The sequence below is a fragment of the Aspergillus piperis genome, assembly GCF_003184755.1.
Source record: "Aspergillus piperis CBS 112811 unplaced genomic scaffold BO85scaffold_13, whole genome shotgun sequence".
NCBI classification, from domain to species: Eukaryota; Fungi; Ascomycota; class Eurotiomycetes; order Eurotiales; family Aspergillaceae; genus Aspergillus; species Aspergillus piperis.
In genome coordinates, this window is record NW_020291603.1 from 260,936 (window position 1) to 283,029 (window position 22,094).

General features: G+C 50.9%; 7 protein-coding genes and 1 non-coding gene across 8 annotated transcripts; 3 read left to right on the top strand and 5 right to left on the bottom strand.

Annotated features, from left to right (window-relative positions):
- Window positions 1-808: 808 nt before the first annotated feature.
- Window positions 809-901, top strand: BO85DRAFT_t179. The gene has a single exon. It is a non-coding gene; the product is annotated as a tRNA-Gln (tRNA).
- A 159-nt stretch (window positions 902-1,060) lies between these two features.
- BO85DRAFT_450736 (cytochrome P450) lies at window positions 1,061-3,110 on the bottom strand. Its single transcript, XM_025660448.1, has 5 exons — window positions 2,697-3,110; window positions 1,789-2,645; window positions 1,624-1,734; window positions 1,400-1,566; window positions 1,061-1,349 (listed from the first exon to the last, which is right to left on the bottom strand). The coding sequence occupies exons 1-5, from the start codon at window positions 2,908-2,910 to the stop codon at window positions 1,178-1,180; spliced, it is 1,521 nt and encodes a 506-aa protein (XP_025514008.1). The 5' UTR covers window positions 2,911-3,110; the 3' UTR covers window positions 1,061-1,177.
- Window positions 3,111-3,975: 865 nt separating this feature from the next.
- BO85DRAFT_375051 (cytochrome P450) lies at window positions 3,976-5,589 on the bottom strand (the record flags this gene model as incomplete). Its single annotated transcript, XM_025656152.1, has 2 exons — window positions 3,976-4,622; window positions 4,701-5,589. 2 exons carry the CDS (start codon window positions 5,587-5,589, stop codon window positions 3,976-3,978), a joined length of 1,536 nt encoding a protein of 511 aa, XP_025514009.1.
- Window positions 5,590-7,450: 1,861 nt separating this feature from the next.
- BO85DRAFT_375096 (deadenylation-dependent mRNA-decapping factor PAT1) lies at window positions 7,451-10,092 on the bottom strand (the record flags this gene model as incomplete). The annotated part of the gene is made up of 3 exons (XM_025656153.1): window positions 7,451-7,574; window positions 7,628-9,853; window positions 9,944-10,092. The coding sequence occupies 3 exons, from the start codon at window positions 10,090-10,092 to the stop codon at window positions 7,451-7,453; spliced, it is 2,499 nt and encodes an 832-aa protein (XP_025514010.1).
- Window positions 10,093-11,333: 1,241 nt separating this feature from the next.
- BO85DRAFT_375468 (glycosyltransferase family 15 protein) lies at window positions 11,334-12,673 on the top strand (the record flags this gene model as incomplete). The annotated part of the gene is made up of 4 exons (XM_025656171.1): window positions 11,334-11,375; window positions 11,432-12,214; window positions 12,265-12,553; window positions 12,609-12,673. 4 exons carry the CDS (start codon window positions 11,334-11,336, stop codon window positions 12,671-12,673), a joined length of 1,179 nt encoding a protein of 392 aa, XP_025514011.1.
- A 279-nt stretch (window positions 12,674-12,952) lies between these two features.
- Window positions 12,953-14,081, bottom strand: BO85DRAFT_450740 (mitochondrial 37S ribosomal protein uS12m). Its single transcript, XM_025660449.1, has 3 exons — window positions 13,588-14,081; window positions 13,363-13,463; window positions 12,953-13,298 (listed from the first exon to the last, which is right to left on the bottom strand). The coding sequence occupies exons 1-3, from the start codon at window positions 14,039-14,041 to the stop codon at window positions 13,233-13,235; spliced, it is 621 nt and encodes a 206-aa protein (XP_025514012.1). The 5' UTR covers window positions 14,042-14,081; the 3' UTR covers window positions 12,953-13,232.
- Window positions 14,082-14,344: 263 nt separating this feature from the next.
- Window positions 14,345-15,142, top strand: BO85DRAFT_450741 (proteasome maturation protein). Its single transcript, XM_025660450.1, has 3 exons — window positions 14,345-14,434; window positions 14,534-14,969; window positions 15,051-15,142. The coding sequence occupies exons 1-3, from the start codon at window positions 14,432-14,434 to the stop codon at window positions 15,116-15,118; spliced, it is 507 nt and encodes a 168-aa protein (XP_025514013.1). The 5' UTR covers window positions 14,345-14,431; the 3' UTR covers window positions 15,119-15,142.
- An 870-nt stretch (window positions 15,143-16,012) lies between these two features.
- On the bottom strand, window positions 16,013-17,283 carry BO85DRAFT_58223 (uncharacterized protein). Its single transcript, XM_025665502.1, has 3 exons — window positions 16,525-17,283; window positions 16,377-16,460; window positions 16,013-16,321 (listed from the first exon to the last, which is right to left on the bottom strand). The coding sequence occupies exons 1-3, from the start codon at window positions 17,045-17,047 to the stop codon at window positions 16,167-16,169; spliced, it is 762 nt and encodes a 253-aa protein (XP_025514014.1). The 5' UTR covers window positions 17,048-17,283; the 3' UTR covers window positions 16,013-16,166.
- Window positions 17,284-22,094: the final 4,811 nt, after the last annotated feature.

The window sequence follows — 22,094 nt, forward strand, 5'->3', positions numbered from 1 at the left end:
TTCATTTTCCCTTTTAACCAGCACCAGCCAGGTCCAGGAACCAGACTCGGCAGTGGATCCAGTCCCAACTGAAGGTCCCAATTCCCACATCACACCTGGTACTTACTTACCAAGTTACTATAGTACTAGTCGTCAAGTGGACCGCTTCCACCCGATCCCAAGGGTCCAATCAATCGTGGGTGGGCTGTCACGCTGCCATTTGCCTCTTTCTCTCTCTGTCCCTCTTTCTCTTCCTACCTTGTGATAATCCCATGGTTTGTTAAGGGGCGAAATTATGTTACGGAATTAAGGAAACGATCTGCGAGTGTCAGATTGCTATACCTAATACGTACCTTATCTACTTGAGTCTGCTGGTGATGACGATGATGATGATGATGATGATGATGATCAGGGTAAATGAGGGAGGATCCATGTGCTGATGAGATATGTCTGGTCAATTTCAGGGGTAGATAGATGCAGTGCAGAGTGTATTCATTCCCCAGTTACTTATGAAGTAATTAATGCTCATCCCGAACAGGTGGTCTTTGTTGGTCTGGTCTAGTCTGAGTCCCCACTGGTTTGCTTGCTTGCTTGCTTCCTTGCTAATGGCTTTCTACCTTAGTAGGATACGTAGTATATCCCTGTGTAGTATGGAGTATATTAAGTTATAGTTAGTATACAGTGAAATAGTTAGAGTATTTGCCCGCAATGTAGTTAATAATTTATGTGTCCGAATAATCCCTCACTCCAAAGAGCAAAAAATAGTGGAGGTTGGAATGAAGTAGTGACCTGATGAACCGTAAATCGCAGGTGACAACTATCCGCATGCGGTTGTGTGGGGTAGTGGTTATCCCTTCGGATTTTGAGTACTTCTTGTGCTTCGGAAGTTCCGACAACCCCGGTTCGAACCCGGGCACGACCTGATTAATTTATTCATTGCTTTTTATTTCATCTTTTTTTTTTTTTTTTGGGGTCTACTTTGCTTGCATGATAACTAACATACATGCTATGTAAGATGGGGACGGTGCGGTTGCTCTGCTAATGTAGATGTGAGATACCTCCTAATGTTTATGGAAGGTGATGTCTTAATATCAGTTGCTAGGATGATGTACTATACAAATAACTACTACAGCAAAGTCACTTGTCCGTCAATTAGTTTGCATCCATCCTGATTTGATCATATCTAATTCACTGTTTGCTACTCCACCATATCCGTCACCTTTGCATACACCCGCACCAACCCCTTCTCCGTACCAGGAACAATCCTATCGCGTGTGATGCGTATACTCTCCGTGCCGGTGCTCTCCACATCAAAGTTGAACCGACGCATTACATGCGCAATGGTCAGGTAGAGCTCAATGTATGCCAGACTATTAAATTGGTTAGCAGATACCCCCAATGCGGGCAAGGGCAGACTGACTTCATCCCAATGCAAGCTCGACTCCCCCTCATAAACGATACAATGTATCGTGTTAGATTGACCCCTTCCTCTGCAGCCTTGATCCAGCGCTCCGGATCGAATCTATCCGGCTCGGGAAAGAGGGAGGGGTCGCGATGGACAAACCAGGTGGAAGTGCTCATTGGTGTCTATCAAGTATTGTTAGCTTGTGATGGGTGTTGAAGGCAGAGTGACAGAAAACGTACCCCCGGTGGAAGCACATAGTCCTTGTACTTTAGTGTTTCAGTTGGTGCCACGCGTGGCAGCCGCATAATCAGCCCATAGGATAATCGGAGAGATTCATTCACAACGGCCGTCTGGAGGTGCAAGTCAGTTAGGATGAATTGTCAGCGTGCAGACTCACGACATACCAAGTACGGCAGCTTCTCCAGCTCCGGCCAGGTCGCGGTACTGGTGGGTGTGGGCAGGACCTGCTTCAGTTCACTCCGCAGCTTGTCTCGGATGCTTTTGTCTCGCGACACGTAGTAGGTCATGATCATCAAGGTACTCGCGGTCGTTTCTGTGCCTGCACCAAGGAGCGTGAACACCTCGTCCTCGATGCGACGCTGGCTTCTTTCCGCGACTGGTAAGCTGGGGTCCGTCAACCTCTTGAAGATGGTCCGGTCGTCCTTCCCCAGTGCCTTGGAGGCATCGTGCGTGTTTTCGGATATCGTACTCAGAATGGAACCCTGGAACTGGAGCATACCGGCCTTGCCGGGGAGACATAGGGCCATCAGATGCAGCGGAATCTTGCGCATGGTTTCCGGCACAAAAGGAAAAAAGCGGTTGAAGTGAGCAAGTCCAGTATTCTCTTCGTTACCTCCGTGGACGTCGCTGCGGAAGTCCTTATCCTCGATGAATCCCCAGCGCTTTCCATAGCAGTAATAGGTGATCACATCTGAAGTCAGCGCGGCATATGCATCGCTCAGATTAACGACACTCTGATCGCGATAGAACCCCTCGAAGCGCCCCATCAGCTTCTCCACCCGCTCCTCGATGAAGGGAGATATGGCAAGGACAGACCGCTTGGAAAAGAAATCATTGAGGATATTGCGGCGGAAGCGGTGATGTTCGTGGCCGATCGTACCGATCATGGAGTAGGGGAGCGCAAATGCGCCGTAGGCCAGAGGGTCCCTTTCGCGTTTGCGAGTGCTGGAGGCATAGATCTCATCATAAAAGGAGGGGTCGCTGATATGGACTTCACGGGGGTTGATGCGAACAATTGGACCTGAGGGAGGAATTAGCCAAGCTTCAGCTGGATGGATTTCTCTGTACCTACCATATTGCTGATGCATTTTCTCGACCTGAAACAGAAACCTTCCATGGCAGATAACATCATAGTAGAACTCATATAGATGCGTAACCGCTGTAAGCTTAGGCCCGGGGATTCCAGATAAGGGATGGAAATAGAGGCGATAGATGGATCGCAGGACGTAAAAGCTTGCGATACCGACAAGGGCGAGCCAGATGTGGGAGATATCCAGAGCCATCATGGTGGCTGTATGGAATGCCAGCGCAGTTTTTGAAGCCGTGAGACAAATATCGGACATGGGCAGTGAAGGGGTAGCGACAATATAAATACTATAAGAACCGACAACATATACCCACCCACCCTAATGCATCTGCTCGTAGCGCTGTCGGCCTTGCAGATGGTTGAAGAGGGGAACGGGATGAGAAACAACTGGCTCACCAACCACCGATCATGATAGCTGCTGGTCTGGGGCTGGGAGGTGCCACAATGACCTGGAATTATAGCTAGCTTGGTGTCTAGAGCAAGACGATGCATTCGCTAAGAAGAAGCCCCGCCTATGAATGCGGGAGAGATATATTGGAGGTGAGATTGACACGTCCAGCCTCCCCATTTGGTCTTCCTGGGGGTGATGTGTAGTTGTAGTAGTAGCAATACATTCCATCGGTGAACCGCACCGAGACTTGCAACTGATCATGATTCACTGTAATTTCTCTCCACGCTGAAATGGTGTGGGAGATAGAATATTTCCGGGCCTATAAGGAGCTGTTAGTTACTCGTTACCCAATAACCCCAACTAGGGCGCGGGGTCGCAGCGCTAATGCTGCATCTTTAGCACGTCAGCTATCTGTCTTCTTCAATAGGCTAATGGAGCTACCCATGCAGGCGTTATCACCGTCTGAAGCTACATACCAGATAGTTGACCAGCTGGAAATACGGGCCTGTCTCTGTTCCCAACGAAATGATCACGCTTCTGACCTGTCCGCGTATCAATCAGAGTCGAGTTGTACATTCCGGGCATCTCGGTGGGTATTGCGCTACAACCTGTCAGATACTCGCTACAGCCATCGAACCAGAGTGTAAGTAACAAGGACAAAGCTTAAAACACGCTTCATTGATGTTTGGTGATATAAATATAGTTCAATGATATCATGAGACCCCGATCGGGGCGAGACACAACTGAAAGTACTAGCGATTGCTAGTACACATGCTTCAGAAACACTTGACTAGGAACCATAATGGAATGGGGAATGACCTTGTTTTGAAGCGAACCATGAACTCCCGCCCGAGAAACAATCAAGAAACAACCTCATTTCTGTCGCATCCGAAACTGCAACACCGGACCCTCCTTTCCAACCGCGAAATGGTCCTTGATCTTGTATTCTCCTTGATAGCCGACGCCCAACTGCTCCCTCCCCGGTGCCAGTCGTATATCGTACAACCACAATGCCCGGGAAATAGTCAGCTCGAGCTCGAGAATGGCTACATTCCGCCCGATGCACGCTCGCGGTCCGATACTAAAAGGTGCGAAGGCCTGCCGCTGCCGACTGAGCACCTCAGCACTCACCCCCTCGCCTTGCTCAGTGCCTTTGCTGTCACACAATAGCCACCGACTTGGATCGTACTCAAAGGGGCGGTCGAAGTGTTCTTCACTGTGGTGCAACGCATAGGTGGGGACTGCGACAACCGTGCCGGCTGGGAAATGCCACTCTCCTACTCGAAGCCCTCCAGGGAGGACTTCTCGTGGCAGATCAGTAGGTACTGACGGGCAGATACGCATGGTCTCATCGATACAAGCGTGGAGGTAAGCCATCTGCGATAAATCGGGACCGGCAACGATTGCCTCCAGTGTAGGGAAGACGGCACGGATCTCTGCGCTTAGCCGGGCAAGTATAGCTGGATTATGAGCAAGGTAGTAGAAGATGGCGGTTAATGTTGTATTGGTTGTGTCGTTACCTGATAGTTCAATCCGTAAGTTTCAGCCAAAGGACAAAGCAGGGCAAAGTCTCAGTTGAAACGAGGTTGTGTACATACCGGCTCCTAGCAATGTCATAACCTCTGACATCAGTTCCGCCTCAGAGTAACCTTCATTGGTCTTCGGGTCCCGTGCTTGCTGCAGATAGTAGATGATATCTCGGCGCTGGGTGGACTCTGCGGCCAGCCGAGTCCGCAATTGCTGCCGGGAGAAACCAATCTGTCGCTGGCGATTGGCGACGGTGCCACGCCGGAGATACTTTTCAAAACCCAGGGAGCGTAGAATAGGCATCTGCCCACAAATGTTCATGATACGGAGGTTCAAGGCCATCAGCGGGAAGAAGAAGTGGTTGGCGTCGCTGACAGAGGTGTTGAATGTCTTGCCGAAGCAGATCTCCCCAAGCGCATCGAAGATCACACAGGCACTCCAGTGCACCATATCCTTGGGCTTTGACCAGCTGCCAGGACTGGAGGGCGCAGATGGCACCTGCTCATCGGGATGCCGATCTACCAAAGCGGCACACCAGTCGCGGATGGCTGACAAGATATGAGGTTCCATCCCACGTAATGCTTGGCTGGAAAAAGCATGAGACATGACACGACGTTTGCGGGCATGCACTGTGCGATCGATGGCAGTGAAGATGCTCACGCCATAAAACATGGTGTACGACTTGGCCTTCTGAACATTGGCATGAAAGCCGTAGATGGGCTCCAACGCCTTTGCATCGAGAATGGAAACGCGCTGCGGCCCGATTCGCACAACGGGCCCATAGCGTTGATGCAGGTGGTATAGGTCCTCATGGCGATCGCCGCGTATGGCGTGTACCACCGAGTAGAGGTTGGTCAGCTTGGCGACGAATGGGCCAGGGTAGGAGGACAGTGGATGGAACCAAACTTGGTAAATGATGTAGCCAACGAGGGCGATGACTCCACACCCCAAGAGATTCATGATGGCTGTACTTGTTGAGTTCTCCCGCTGATCCTGTAAAGACCGTAGCACACTTTCCAGCATTATCGAAAGTCAAAGTAGATCGCTAAGCGAGGGCGTGTATAGTTAGATGGGCTCAAAGATCATCCATCTACTCGACTTCATTTAGCATTCACTGGGCGAGCTCAGAACCCAAGATCGATCTTATATGAGATGGCGCAACCAGAAAGAGAGATGCAAATTGGTCTGTCACCTTCCAACACTCATCGTTCCTTCCAATGTCGACGTTGAAAGCCACGTTGGTCCATATTGGATCCAGTTTTACGTTCCCAAAGATGATCATCATTATTACTCCTATCTGATAGGCGGAACTTGAACTTATCTCAAATATTAGGCTTAGCCGCCTAGTTTAGTGGATCCGCGTACAGTATAAACGAAGTTGGTGACAATCACAACCGATCCACGTTTTGTCCCCAAGTAAGTTGCTGTGTGACAGCAACAGCATTAGTGCTGATGGGCTGAACGCGCTTCAGTCGTATTTGCCAACTTTGCAAGGATTATCCTGGAGAGTACCACAGGTCAGGGCATGAGGCAACATGTAGCCTTGCATTAGTACTGTTGGGGCTGTCACTAAGCTGACTAGCACAAGTGACTATGCAATTAGCGTCCAGGGAGAGCCGCTAAGCTCGTGCACGGCGCTTAACCAGCGATGAACAGACTTCTCGGGATAATGATAATTCGCAGGTTCGTCTCTGTGCCTGTGATTGGTTTCGAAGCGAGTTAATTGTACTTTCAGCTCCAGCCACTGATAGTTTCATTGTTTTGAAGTCTTATTGGACTCTCAAGGCCACTCGAGGCCGCTCACAATTGTGCAGGGTACCACATCTATAGTTACCTCGAGTATTCTGGCTTCCAATGCATGTCAGGACTATGGCTCACTTGTTGGTTATTCCTTAGACCGAGGGATGGTGTGTGAGGCGGAGCAAATGACGCCTTCAAAGAGCGGATGGATACACGGAAAACAAAGAGAATTGGTCATGTGGGCGGACCTGTATTCGTTGCAAGATCGTCAAGGCTTTACAACTACATGTTGGCATCATCTTTCATTGCGAATACCGTACGTGGTCTGAGTTATGGGTGATGCGACGGGATTGGAGATCATCCAACCATATCGGGATCGACTTGGAGGAGAGTTGGAAATGCCATCTTTGGATGGAAGGTTTCGTGACAGCTGGTGATGAAGTCAGTGGTTGAAATAGATCGGGATAGTGCACTGCCTCAGACAAGGCTGGAGATTTGCCGGTGAATATAAAATGATAAGGTGGATAAGTCCGTCCCTCCACATTGCAGGGTCAGGCTACTCGGCTGATCCATACAAAACCCACGGCTACCGACAAGAATTTTTCCAAAATAAAAGAAATAGGATTGAAGAGAACACATGAAGACATAGCTAGAAGACATCACTATTGACAGACCCACCAAACATGTCGTGGGACGGAACATAAGAATCATGGTGATGCGTACATAATACATCACTGGTCGCACGCGCTTCATTCGCCAGTGCCATTATTCGGCTGCAATAGCACGCCGTCATACCTCGGCTTCGCGTCTCAAGAGACAAACTGACCTTTCAGCCAGTTGTCCCCTCCCGAGCACCCGTTTACCGGGTATCGGTCTTTAAATATAGGCCAAATTCACTAAGGACATCTGCCCGGAGTCCACCTAACAGATCCTGTCATGTTGGGACTCGGGTGTTCACGATTGATACTGAGATAGGTTTCTGTCCGGTCCTGGATAACGCATAATCGGGGCAAGAGCCTGCCCAAGGAGCTGTGGGAATTGGCCAGCGAAAGAAGTATCTCGTGGAAGTCGCCCCCGCCATCTAACCTAGAAGTTCAACATCGAGGCCAATAGCCCGCATGAAGAGGTTGACGTTGCCAAGACGCGCGCTGGCCATATCGGCAGGAAGCGTCTTGCTGTAAGTCACCGTCTCCATCACCCGGTCCCTGTAGAACGGTTAATACAATGTAAACCATGCAGACGAGGGGGTGGAACTTACTTGACCGCAATAACGAGGCGTTGCTGTTGTTCGGGGCTAGCTCCGATACCAACGGCAGCCAAGAACTGCCACACATACATGTCGTCGCCAGCATTGATCGCGCTGGGGAAGATATCCGCAAAGGTAGGTTCAAGGGTGTCAAACAACACATTGAACTTCTCAACCCACTGCTGCCAGTCCCGCTCCGTAGCCTGTCCAGCTTCCTTCACAATTTCGGCGCGACTGAGAAGCATGGTCAAGATTCCAAGTCCAATGCGGGTCCTCGAGATCATCTGGACATGCGTCTGCGCAATGACAAGCCCCAGCAATCCGATGATGATATTGAATGGTGCCTCGTTCACGTATCCCAGAAGACTGGGCATGACGGCCTGAGAGAAAAGTTCGATGGCTTCCCGAACGGCCAGAGAGGGCTGAGTCTCACCCGGAACAGGCTGGGCGCGTCGGACAACGTCCAGAGAATCCAAGTGTACAACAATCATAGTAAGAATAGTAACGCGCTGCTCCTGATCAATGTGGCGGAAAATGCGGGGAATGGCCTTCTTGCCCTTGGGATAAGCAAGGAAGGCAATGAACGGGTGGGGAGTGTTGGTGTTGGGAACAATGGGTTCCATGACCTTAAGATTGCGCCACAGCTTCTGGTTGAGCGAACGGATCTTCTGTCTCCATTCCATGTGCTTCTGAATGGCCTCGGGATCATTCTCATCCGGCGGGGGAGGCATCGTGCGCTCCATGTCTTCCATATCCATGAGCGTGCTGTATACACTCTCCAGGTTGGTCAGGACTGATTTGCGATCGCTAACGCTCAGATCGGTGTGCGGCTTCTTCACCGTCTTAGCGCCCTCCGAGCTCTCCGGACGCTTGATGTTGAGCATGGGCTTTGGCGTCTTCGCGTTGCTGAAAGAGATCTTACCCAAGCTGCCCTCGATGATAAGCTGCTTATTCTTAGGCTTCTGCTTAGCAGCCTCCACCGCACGCTGGACCTGCTGCTGCATTCTCTGCATGTGGTTGTCGGCGCTCTGGAACTGCCGGCGAGAGCCATGCCCCCCGAGCCTGTTGCCTGTCTGGAGAAGGTATGTCTGCGCAAAGTGACCCAGAGGTTGGTGCGGATGTTGCCGCGGCGCACCCCGGATCTGGCTGTAGACCTGATAGTAGAAGTCCTCTGCCAAGACAGCTTCTGCATCAGAGTCCGCCACGTTGCCAGCAGCAGCGACTAGTTGCTGAAGCTGGATCCGGGTGATGAAGTTCTTGTCCTGCGGGGTCATCAGTCCGTTACCCCTGGACAAAAGGAAGATCTTGTGGTTGCGCTTCGCACGCTTGGCATCTTCCATCAAGTACGCTACGCGCTGCTCCTCCGTCAGGTGCATCAACTGCTGGGAGTTGGTAATCACGGGCAGTTGCGCGTTGTTACCACGGGGAGCTTGGGGCAGGGGCGGTTGCTGCTGCTGGGGTCGCTGAGCCGCCGGTGGCATCGCCTGACGTTGGGGAGGCACCATGTGCTGAGGAGGCAAGTTAGCATTTTGCAGCATATGAATCGGCAGGTTTGGAGGGAGCGGGTACGGCTCCGGAACCATGGGTGGCTGGTGCTGCAACAGTGCCGGTGGGACACCCTTGGCGAACTGGGCCTGTAGAATCTCAGGCGGCAGCTGCGGGAAGCCTTCGGGCAGAGGGGGCATCTGAGCTCGCTGGAGAGGCTGGGTGGGCTCTGGCATCGACTGCGGAAGGGACAGTGGGATTTGGGCGGGGAGCGAAGATGGACCCTGTCTCCGCAGCTGCGCTTCCACCTCCTCGAGACTCAGCATCTTCTTTGCTTGCGCTACCATCTGGGGCGTGGGCTGCTGCAGCTGCTGCAGCTGTTGCTGGAATTGCTGTTCCGGCTTCTTCGACATGCCCCAGACGCTAGACTTGGCTTGAAGATCAGGGATGTAACCCGGGTCGTTGTACTTCTCATAGCCAGACCGTTTGGGCTTCTGGTCTGCAGTGTCTGGCAGAGCAGCATCGGCCGCGGGTTGCGAAGGAGCGGTCGCAGGCGCACCGGGTTTCTGAAGGCTGTAACGGATCTGCTCCTCTCCGATCACATCGGCGACCTGAGCAGTCTTTCCAAAGAAGTCGAAATCCTTTCCAACCGGGCCGGTGTCGAAGCCGCCACCAAACGTGTCATCGTTGAACGCATCCTGGTCATCGTCCAGTTGGTCTCCCAGGCCATCGTACGTATCCTCAAAGTCGATGCTATAGCAATTGAAAGAAAGCGCCGCTGGTCAGCTCCATGCTCCCCGTTGTCTCAATTGATCTAAGTGAAGCAGAGTGGGGGAGACTTACACGTCGTCATCCTTGTCGTCTCGGAAGTTTGCTGCCAGTCTGGCGCGGGCAACTTCGGCGAACGGATCAGGGGTGTCGAAGATACCCCTCTGTTCGCCCGCAGGAGCTCGATCCCTAGGCAGGGTGGTATTAAAGCCGAAGAAGGACATCTTCGGGGGAAGCGGGGGGTGGGGGGGGTAAGGCAGTGGGTGTAGGAAGAGGGCGAGAATTACCACCGCGGCATAATTGGGTAGTGCGGGATGAGGTTCACAGCCGGTCTGATATCACCCGCTTTAGCTTAGTCCGCTGTGGCCTGAAAGCCTGAGGCAGTAAGACATTAAGGCATTAAGGCAGACAATTGGCCACCGCATCACGGGGAAGCGGTTGCCCCTTAGTCATCAGGTCTCCTGTTGTCTCCGTTGGACTCGGAAGATAATGGACTTTGTAGATATGAGAACGACCCCTTTTAGTATCTATGTATATCACCCCATACTCGAAAGCCTTCGGAGTACACGGATAATTGTCTACTTCATAAAGTAGCGTTTAGGGCAGTGCTTTGCATGTATTATATTATCTGGTCCATCTCGCCCTATAGGGAGTATGTAGTATGTGGTCCCCAACCCCAAGGCAGGATGGGATCGACGCCCAGCCAGATGGACTGATACCCTCAAACATCGATCGCATCCCTTCCTTAACGTCATTTCTGGTATAGACACAACCCCTCCCTACGAAAGAGTAAAAGTTTCCTCCTTGTAGAAATCAAATGTCGGAATGTATACTTTTCTTATCTCACGCATCCACTGGATGGCTCAAAATCGGTGCGACGTACGTGGCCCGGCCAATAATGGGGGAAATTACGTCGCCCTCACCATCCCGGGGCAAATAGGCTAGACTGCCAACTTACGCTGGCGCTTTGTTGACATCTGCCTTTTTTCTCCCACATTTGACCTCCAATCTCCTGAAATATTTACGTTCAGACTCAACTTTTTCTAATCATAAAGAACGGTTGGGGAAGCACGAGCAGCCGTGGTCAGGATCGACAACCAGTGCCCCGAATTGCCAACTAACTTTAATCTTTGCCTGATGCGCCGCGGGTCCATCATCTGCTGCATCGTCGTTACCGATCGCCCATAGATTCCCCAAGAATATCTGGGAGGCGCATTTCTCACCGGGCCTGTCACAACTGCCTAGATCGAGAGAGAGGCCCCATCTCTCGGGATTTCTTCCTTCCTTACATACTAGCTGTCCGTCATTCGTTTGTCAACTTCATCAGCATTCTGATCCTCACTCTCCCTCCTCCTTTGTTCTCCGACACTGCGCAACAGGCACCCGTATTCAGCCCTGCGCAACCAAGCATTGCTTTTCCCACCTCCTCACCGACGCTTCGGCACAGCGCAGTGCCCTTCACATCATGGCTATAGGGCCATTGCGATATCTTCTGTTTGCCATCACGGTGAGTGTGTCTGGCCCCGCCACAGGACCCCTTTCGCATCACTGACTGGCTTCAAGGGGTTGGCCGTCTTCTTTTTCATCTCTAGGAGCGCTATCCCAATCCCCGAGAACATCGGCACCAAGTTGAACCCCGCGACCTACAAAGATACCTTTTCCTCCTCTCCCTCCTCGCACAATGATGCGCTGTCATCAAGTGGACCGATCAAAGACATCCCGACGGATCGCGTGAACGCCACCTTCGTGACCCTCGCTCGCAACACTGATCTTTGGGAGATGGTCAAGTCCATCCGGACGGTGGAAGACCGCTTTAACCACAACTATCACTACGACTGGGTGTTCTTGAACGACAAGCCCTTCGATGACGAGTTCAAGAAGGTCACCTCAGCCTTGATCTCCGGCAATACGTTCTATGGCGTGATTCCGAAGGAACATTGGTCATATCCCGAGTGGATCGACCAGGATAAGGCGAAGAAGGTCCGACAGGAGATGGGAGAGAAGAAGATCATCTACGGCGACTCGGAGAGCTACCGTCACATGTGCCGTTATGAATCCGGATTCTTCTTCCGGCACCCGCTGATGCTGAACTATGAGTACTACTGGCGCGTGGAGCCCAGCATTGAGCTCTTCTGCGATGTCAGCTTTGACCCATTCCGCTACGTGAAAGAGAACGACAAGAAGTACAGCTTTGTGCTGAGTCTGTACGAGTACTACGACACCATCCCGAGCCTGTGGGGTACGGTGCAAAAGTTCATGGAGGAGCACCCGGAGCATATCGCGGACGGCAACTCTATGGGTTTCTTGAGTGATGATGGCGGCAAGACTTACAACAAGTGTCACTTTGTGAGTATTGCCCCTTAACCTCTCCGCTGGCTTAACTAACCAATTTGTAGTGGTCTAACTTTGAGATTGGAAGTCTGGAATGGCTGCGCTCCAAGGAATACATTGACTACTTTGAGACGCTCGACCACGCTGGTGGCTTCTTCTATGAACGCTGGGGCGATGCGCCGGTGCACTCTATCGCCGCGGGACTTCTCTTGAAGAAGGAGCAGATCCACTTCTTCAACGAGATTGGCTACTACCATGTCCCATTCACCCACTGCCCGACTGGCGAGCAGCTAAGGTTGGACCTGAAGTGCCACTGCAACCCTAAGGACAACTTTGACTGGAAGGGATACTCTTGTAAGTTCCCCACTTTTCTTCCGTTCGGGCATCAAAACTAACGAGCAACGTACAGGCACGTCCCGGTTCTTCCAAGTCAACGACATGGACAAGCCTAAGGGCTACGAGAATGAGAGCTGAGGGGCTCATGACTGAATATATCACTCGAAAAGTAATTGGAAATTATGTCGTTGCGAAGCGCAAAATTGGCCGTGCATGTGATCAGCAAAGCCGGACATCTCTTGACCAGCACGATCGAGTGGCTCTGTCCAGGCATAAGAAAACGTCCACTAACGGGACAAATCCCAGCTCATTACTGAACCATTTCCAACCCTCCTGCTGAATGCTGGGCGCAGGTTCACAACATTTGAAAAAATATTCTTCATTTCTTGATTTCCGGACGAGGGTGTCATGTGTTTATAAGATTGTCGGGAACTTCACTTCACAAGCGCGCATCATTTTTCTCTATATTCCGGGTATAGGGGTTGCAAAGTACAGAGATCGTTTGCAGGATGTACTGGATGGAGTCGGGATGCAAAGGGAAAGAAAAATAACTGCTCTGTAGCCAGGCAAGCCTCATAAATGTACATAGCCGTGTTCTAATAATAACAACGATATAAAGATCCGTCAAAGCACGATGTAATGATACAAACAATACCAAAAAATATAATCAAGCACAAGCAACATCCCTCATACCCAACTAATCCTTCTTAGGCTTCTTCGTACCATACTTCGACCGACTGTTCAACCGAGAAGCAACACCACCCTGAGAGAAGTTAGCCAATTCCACCCCAATTTCCAAAAACCCAATTGCAGAAAGTAAGACGTACCAAATCCATCGCACCACGAACCAAATGGTACTTCACACCAGGACAATCAGGCACACGACCACCACGCACCATAACGACACTGTGCTGCTGGATATTGTGTCCTACACACCATGAACCAATTAGCCTCATCCATCCAAGTCCATGATTCCCATGTGCTCTCATTCTCTTCACAACCCCCCCCCCCCAATCCCACAAAGACCAAAGCGGAGAGGAAAGTGAACTCACCTTCACCAGGAATATAAGCCGTAACAACCTTCCCACTACTCAACCTAACTCTCGCCGTCTTCCGCTCACCAGAGTTCGGCTTCTTAGGCTTCGTAATACCCGTCTTCAAACACACTCCCTTCATCTGAGACCGGCCGATCAGCGCCGGAGACCGAGAGCGACGTGCGCGCTGCGCAGTACGGCATCCGCGCCGCACTTGGTTGTAGGTGGCCTGGCGGAACGGGGAGGTGGAGAATTGCCGGAGAATGGAGGAAGAAGAGGATGTGACGGAGGTCTTGCCTGCAGCAGCAGCAGCAGCTACTGCGGTGGGCGTGCGGAGGACGGGCTGGAAAGGTCGTCGGGGAGCGGCGAGGGTGGTGATAGAGCAGGAGGTAGTGGTGGATTTGATAGCGGCGGGACGCTGAACAAGAGTCCGGAGCGTGCGCAGGGCGAGGGAGGAGACGAGGGGCGGCATTTTTGTTTATTAGTCTCCTGGGCGATGTGCTTTGGCCTGGGTGGGTTATATTGGCTATCGGGATGGGAAACATTTCCTGGACGGGGCTGAGAGAGATTGTATCACGTGACGGGTGAAAGATGGCGGAGGTGGTGGGTGTGGTGCGCCGGAGGAGCTTTGCTGCGGGAACGCGCCAGTGGACTGGCTGCCTGGCTGCGATGTCAGAGCTGCTGGTGCTTGCTTGAGTGCTACGTCGGTTACCTCTACTTACTGACACTGCTTAACTATCCTCCTCCGACTTTCAACCTCCCATCTCACGAACAACCACACTCATCTAACAACTACTAATATCAGCCCTCGACACAACACATATACCACCCTACAAATAAAACTCCCATCACAACCGTCACAATGGTCTGTTCATCCATCCACCTACTTCACAACCTCCCCGATAACCCTCACCACCCCCAAACCCTCATTCATACAGAACGGATAACTAACAAAGATCAATAGTCCCTCCGCATCGCCCCCCCCTCCAGCAACCCAACTCAAACAACCAACACGACCACCCGCGCCGTCATCGACCTCCCCCACCCCTCCAAGGGCGCCCCCTCGGCCCCCGGTCTCCCCGACACCCTCCGCGACAACATCACTCTTCAAGCACCCCGGGGCCCTCCCTCCACAGCGACCACCACCCCATCCTCGACGCACCCGCTCGAAGCCCGCCTCCTCGCGTGGCGCGCCACCCAGGATGCATTGAAAATGGAGTCGCTGCGTCGGGCGTACGGCATCGCGGAACCCGTGCGCCGCGGCATGGAGTTGAAGATCGTGCGGGATGGGACGTTCAGGCCTGCTGCGTTGGGTGGTCTCGGAATGGGAAATCTCCATGAGGATATTTTGGTCCTTGGTGGTAGGGATGCTGAGGTGGGTTGGGAGGATGTGTTTAAGGGTGAGTTTTTACCTATACCTACTCTTTCCTCTGTTTGTATGTTTGGTTGTGTGTGTGTTTTGCTAACGAGTGGGGGTTTAGGTGATGAGTTCCGTGAACCGCCTGCTTTCCATGATGAGATGGAGAAGAGATTGCGTATGGATCACTGAGTGGGTGGTAGTGGCAGTTCTTAGTCTGGTCTGGACATGACATGGCATGGCATGGCTTTACTTAAACTCATTGGTTGGCTGTTGAATGGGTTGTTATGAATCGGATTTTAAGTTTGTTTTCCTCTTATTTCTTGATACAGGCGCTGTCTGCGGTAAATTATACAATACAATCAATAAATGGTGGTTACATCTACTCCAACAATTTTGAGTAAGCCTACGTTGGTTGAAAGGAAAGTACTACTACAGGCTGAATAGCTACCATATGTGCAATCTTTGTACATTATGTAGTTTCCGCTGGCCTCAAACCAAGGAAACGCTATATTTGACATCAACCTGTGGGTCGCACAAGCCCCGTATCTCAAACTAGATTCAATCAAATGGCTGGCCAGATCGGAAGAGGGCCACCAGGGTCTTCCGTGAGCACTGCAAATTCGTCGGTCCAAGCCCTAACGCAACAGAAACACAGCAGAACGGCAAAGGACCATGTAAGCAATTGCAAGAGATAGGCTTCCAATATGTGAACATAAATGCAACAAATTCGAGACCGGCCAACGAGACAACACAGGGGGCGGGAGAGCAAGCAAGAACATGAGCTTTAGGGTATATACGAAATAAGCGGAAGCGGAGCAGCATCAAGCGACTCATGGAACTATGCAAGCCAAACGGTGACCACTTGGTGGAACAGACAACGGGGTAAATGTCAATGCAGCGATGCTGGTAAAGTGATGATAACCCATCCATAACGCCGTCTCATTACGGTCAGACAGCCAACCACATGCAATGTCTTGCGGCAAAAAAAGGCGAACAAGCGCGAGGGAGGACCAAAGCCTACTCGAACCCAGCAGGAGAGAAGCAACAAGGCTCCAATAAGGGTCTAGAAGAAAGCTCGTATCGACGAATCTTCAAATAGCACAAGCAAGTGAGCTTGGCATTGGTATCTGGGAGGGCAAAGCGATAATGGCAGTTCCCGAGGACGCAAGCAAGGGAGGGCTGCCTTAAGTATATGACTTCTGTCGTCTCCTTTCTCGGGCGGAAACCGTGCTATTCATTATTGGATGATGCAGCGACAGCCAGGGCTACGCTCACTGGTCTCCCGCTCCCGGGTGTACTGGGGTTTGGACTTGGCGTCTTCTTCGTCAACGATCTCCTGGGGCTTCACAGTCATGTGAACCACATTGGGAGCGTCCCGGCTGAACTTGGAGTCTAGATGATAATAGATCAGTACCAGCACCAGAGAAGCGGTAGAGGTGATAGATACCTGATAACGGGGCTTTGTCATCAAGCAGCTTGCCGAATGAGATGAGTCGGATGGAGCTGGGCGATGATGGCCGCGGCTCCCAGTCTGCCAGAAATCATATGTTAGCCACCCGCAACTTCCGAGACAACCCTGGCTATTGCACGCATACCTTGGCGCCATTCCCGCCAGATCAATTCCTTCAACGTGTATACACTCATGGCGAAGGGATCGTAATTCTCTACATTGACCGACCGTTTCCGTAGATACTTTCCATCGATCTTGAACGGGTGTCGGGAGCCTGTTATCAAGAGCAGGGTGATCACTAAGGATGGGCCTGTGTCCTCCTCCTCTTTGGCAGCCTCATCTGATCCCTGGGACGATGGCTCGGAGCCAGCTGCCGGAGCCTTCGCCTCATCGTGTTGTTCAGGAGATGCGCTTGCAGATGGAGCCGCATCTACAGGGTCCTGCTTGGGAACGGGTGCTGACGTATTGTCCTCATTATTGTCTGTGGGCTTCGCATCCACCGAACTGGACTCTTGGCTCTCGGCCTGGGCGTTATCGGGATGAGGGGCGGCACTAGGAAGCTCCTGGGATTCTGACGACGGCACGGCAATGGTTGTGGACTGCGAAGGCAGGTTGGAGTCGGAGGTGGGCGACATGGGATCAACTTTGGGGTCTTCGGTGACCGACATGGTTTGGTTCTGACACACCTCGTGAAGCCGCACGAGTCAGATAGCGCGAGGGGAAGAAAGGAAGGCTAAGCTAGCAATTCGGAATCGATGAAAACTTTAAGAGAGAGAATAGATTGCAGCGAAAATTCCGTTGGGGATAGCTGAACCGATATGGGAGTTGACTGATGAGGGTAAAAGGGGGGGAGGCGAATCAGGCTGGGGATCGAAGACAGGAGCGGATGAAGCAAGGCGATGCGCGCACGGAGGAGGGAAAGGAGGGCAGGCTGAGAGAGGGTGCTAAATTAGGTAGGCGAGGAGGAGTTTCCAAGGGTGGCCCGAACAAGAGACTAGAACCTTGATCGGGGATGGGTGAAGGGGGCCATGCGACCCGAAGGAGACCAGCGAGAGCGAAAAGGGGACGGCGTGAGTAGTGAGGAGACGAGGGACCACGAAGGCGATCGGGCGGGCCCACGAGTGGAGGAGGAGGAGGAGAATGAGGAGAGGATTGATTATTACCCTGTGTGTAAGGCTGAAAGGGAGACTAAAAAAGGTTTGTGGCAATGAAGAAGATGGGGGAATGTATAAAGAATGGGAGAGGGGGAGGCAAAGGGGAGGGGGGGAAACAGGAAGTAGTAAGTACGTAGGAGAAGGGGACAAAAAGACTGGATTGATTGATTGATGGATGGATGGGATGGACAGGGAAAGGGAGAGAGAGAGGAGACTAGACAAGACAGACAGACAAGACAGAGAGGTCCAAGCCAGTCACTGCTGAGGGGAGCCCTGATCTGGTTGGTTGGTTCCCCGGGCGTCACCTTGGATCGGTGGGCCACCGCCCATAATTAACGGCCCTTTCTACTCTTCCTTCATCCTTCTCCCTCTTCTGTCCCTCTTCCCCTTCCGGTTCATCTCAATCATCGTTCGTCAGTTGAACTTGGCTTTGCATGCAGGTGATTCTTTGGGCGTCAGCATTGGTTTGAATGGACGGAATGAGAATCAATTCCCGCGTGCAGCTGAGGCCTTGGTGGCAGCGGATCCTGGTCGCTTCCGGACATATCTGCGTCATGAGCAGGTCGTGACACCTGTCATGCTGGAAATCGCTCCTGTTGACTCCATAGAAGCTGTGCGGTCAAACTTCTACACATGGCTTAGATTTCTACGCTTAGCTTAGGGAGATAAGCAACTCCCAGACAATTCATGTTGTTAACTGGGCCCAAGGCATGCACGCGGAAGATAAAGATGTTCATTCATCAGATGATAGGTTCTATCTAATCAGTACAAAACGAATGCACCACTTCGACCATATGCCCCTTACACACTATACATGGTGCATTAGCGCTCTACACTAGAGTATGCCGCCTTGCTAAGGCTGTCGATTGAGGGGTTGCACCTGCTCAAGTGATCGTGTTTCATACCACCCTGCATACAATCACCTTTTACAAGCCGGACGACGAACTATCTTTCCAGGCATCTAGCGCATTGACAAAGTGATATTCCGTGCGCTAACATGGTGCTCTTGAGGTAGACAATCAATGCCAGATTCTCGCACATCAGCGATGATCGTCACTTTACTTTGCGCGAACACGTGCTGACGTGACTTGACATTTACGCAAGGTCTCTAGACCAAGTGTTGGCCACGTCGGGACATCCAGCGCGATCAGTCACTCGTAGCAGAGCTAAATAGCTAATGTAAAACTATGCAATAGAAATATGCCTCAAAAAGGCATGCTACGACGACGCAGTCGAATTGTCGGATTGCCAAGTAACTGAGACATACTACAGTCTAGAAGAGATCGCCAACACTCTAATCACGATACTAGCTCTGAGAGCTTTGCAAAACCCTATTTTATTTTTCTAGACCTTTCCATGACTAATCTTGCAGGAACCTAGAAGCAAGAGGTTTCAACTGCCTGCTTCGTCAGTTATGGCTGAGACTATGCGACAGTGAAACTAGCTAGTCAGTCTTGTCCATAGGACAACACGACTTCATCAGTACCATGTTAAGGCCAGTTATCTGTGCTCTGTGAGATTGCACCTAATATTCGAGGGGTAGATCGACCAACCTAACAAGGAATATCGCGACTGAGAGAAGTCTATCACACTCGTCAATTTTATACCATATCTAGAGGCAATGAATACTATCAATCTAACAGTTCGGGTATAAATACTACGCCTGAGTAGTATCTGTCATATATCTCCTGGAGCTGTTCTACACTAGAAGCGGCTGACTTTGCCTTCATGAGTGAAACGACCCCGTTGCCTCAGGCCATTAATTATAAAGTGGGTCGCTGATCAATCCACAGTCATATTCCAGCTTCGAGAACTATTCTAGATCACAGGTCACTATTTGGTTTGTCATCGAAAATCCCGTCGCGTACGTCAGATAGAAAGATCCGGATATTATGGACTAGAACTTATTTAATTCTTTCAAGCCCCCACGGTCTAGGCTTCTACTTGACCACTACATGATCACCGCGCTGGCACCTCTCCATGGTGACTGTTTTCGCCAGCTGGGTCTCGCTTAGTATACGTTGACTACCAGAGCTGTCTAGACCCGGGATAGCGATGATGCTTCAGAATTCGTTTTGGATTGTATCACGGCTAAATTATACGGACTGAACTGGAGAATGTGTCCTCGCAGTCGCTCCATATTCCCTGCTTGTCGGCAATATACTGTCGCATCTGTCGCACCGTCATAGATACACTGGAGCTTGGATTCTCCAGTGCTAACCTTTCCCAGAGTACCGATAGCTCTCATAGCTGTTAACGATCGGTTCTAAGCTACCATTTACTTTGTGTGTATGCGTCAATGCTGGAAGACTTCCCACGAGGGAATCTCGTACTTCCTACTACGGGGTCTGGTTAAAGAGCCGAATAGGAGCATCTTAAAGAATATCACTGAAACTTGCATAGATAGCCAGCGCGGATTGAGGATAACCTCGACCAGAGCCTCTGGTAACTTGTTCGGACACAGCTTTGTGCTCTCGTATATCCTTAGCGATGTCAGCGCAGATCGGCGAATAATACTATACAATACAGTGTCATGAAGCCTATGCCACGGCGGGACTACCTTCAGGGATTGTCCAATGTTATATGGCTACACATTCCCAAAACCATGCTACCATCTTGCAGTGTCTGCAGGCATAAAATCACCTTCTCAATACGAAGGCACCGATAGGAAAGGTAGCGAATCAGTGGTTGAACACACATCGAGAATTCCAGGCCAGGGGTAGAAAGACATATTCAATGTCAATTCAGAGAGCAATGGTGATGAACTTCATACCAATCTCACCGACTAAGTTTCGCCTCCTATCCCCCGCATAGGAATTGTCGAGTCGTCCAAGGCCTGGCAGTCAAGCGATGGTGTTCCCCCCATGGCGATAGAAGCCATTGCCGAGGGCCCCTAGAGACGTTAGCGAATCTATAGTGTACCCATAAACCACAGTTTCTTAAATGTAGTATGTGTAGGTGCAAAGAATCCGATACAATGGACGCAATGTATTGCTTCAGGAAAGGGTTCTGTCCTCTGGGAAGAACTGGGATTCCTTGAATCAGCCTTCTGAGTGGAGAGTTCCTTGGCGCGTTTGAAGTGAACTTAACTCTGAGGAATAAGGATCCATTGAATATGAAGTAGATGACTCTCTGAAGGTTGAGTACGCGTACTAGGAATGTGAACAACTACTTAAATACACAGTAATAAGAAAGGGAGAAATGGGTAAGACATTGTATCAGATTTAACTCATTACAAGAGGCGAGCGAGGCAAGAGAGATTAATTCGATTGGAATGACTAATGCGTAGTCGCGTCTTTGTGAGAGTATTTAGAGGGAAGGCAGATACAAGCATAGTGCGTTGTTGTTTATCTCATTGTCATCCGCCATCCGCACCTCCCCACCTCGCACTCACTGCCCCCCGACTGAATCATGCTAAAATCATCAGAAAACAGCATGGTTGAGCAGTATGTTCATCTTCTCAAAATTTTCGGTCTTGGTGGGGCATCATCTACATTCCGCAATCTAATTTCTGTACGAGCCATCTATATCCGAAGGGCTCGTGGTCACGCCACACCGATAATGGCACGATCGACCAACTAGCTTGATAAATCAGCTTGATAAACTACAATCCTCTTTGACATAAAATATCAAATTGATTATAGTGAGCCAATTCGAGGATTCCAGAGCAAAAGTCTTGACGATTTGACATCATGATCGCTCGATGAAGGGGCTTCATATCGGTGAATGTGTTACTGGATGATCGACGAACTTTTGCATGTTTGCTCGACCCATTACCCATAGGTATCCGACTTAACCGGCAGTCTTATCCCGTCTAGACTATCTCTCTGCTATTGTTATTCTGAAACTTGGGTGCTAATTCGAGAACAGCCCGGCGATCCGTCGTCTCCTGATTGCCTAGGATTCTTGAAGATGCCAGGTCACCAAGAACATGTCCACGTGGACGAACAACCACCATGCCATGGTCCAGGATTCAGACATGGCTTTATGCCTCGCATTTGCAAGTAGCATTTGGTGGACTCGAATAGCGGTATCCATGGTATCTTTCCTGCCATGTTCTCGCCCGGTGACCGGCCTTGACAGTGTGACATCATTCTTGCCTGGATGTGCGTCAATGGTGTCCACGGCGCACGCCCAACAAAGACTCGTCTGAACTTGACCCGACATTTTGACCGTGAAGAAAAGAGGGGCGTCGTGAGGCTGGAAGGTAAATCATTCAAGTCCGGTTTAACCTCGAGAGGTAGCCTACCCCTCTGAAGCATTCCTCTCACCGAGGCATCCCTGAACAGGTTTAGTTAACTGGATTGGGATAGAGAACAAGTAGACAGCAACCCTTGCTGTCACACAACCCGGACCTGATACGGATATGCAGTGGCCCAGACCCAAAACTTCCCTGATGTAATTAGCTGTTTACGAAGCATGATCTGGATTTAAGTCATATGGCCACCCTACTGCAGGCCTGATTCCATATAAATGGCCTTGCCCCGTCACCCTAATCCTCAAACAGCGCCCCCTAACTCACTTATGCTGATCACCCGGGAAGTCTTAATCTTTCCTAGAG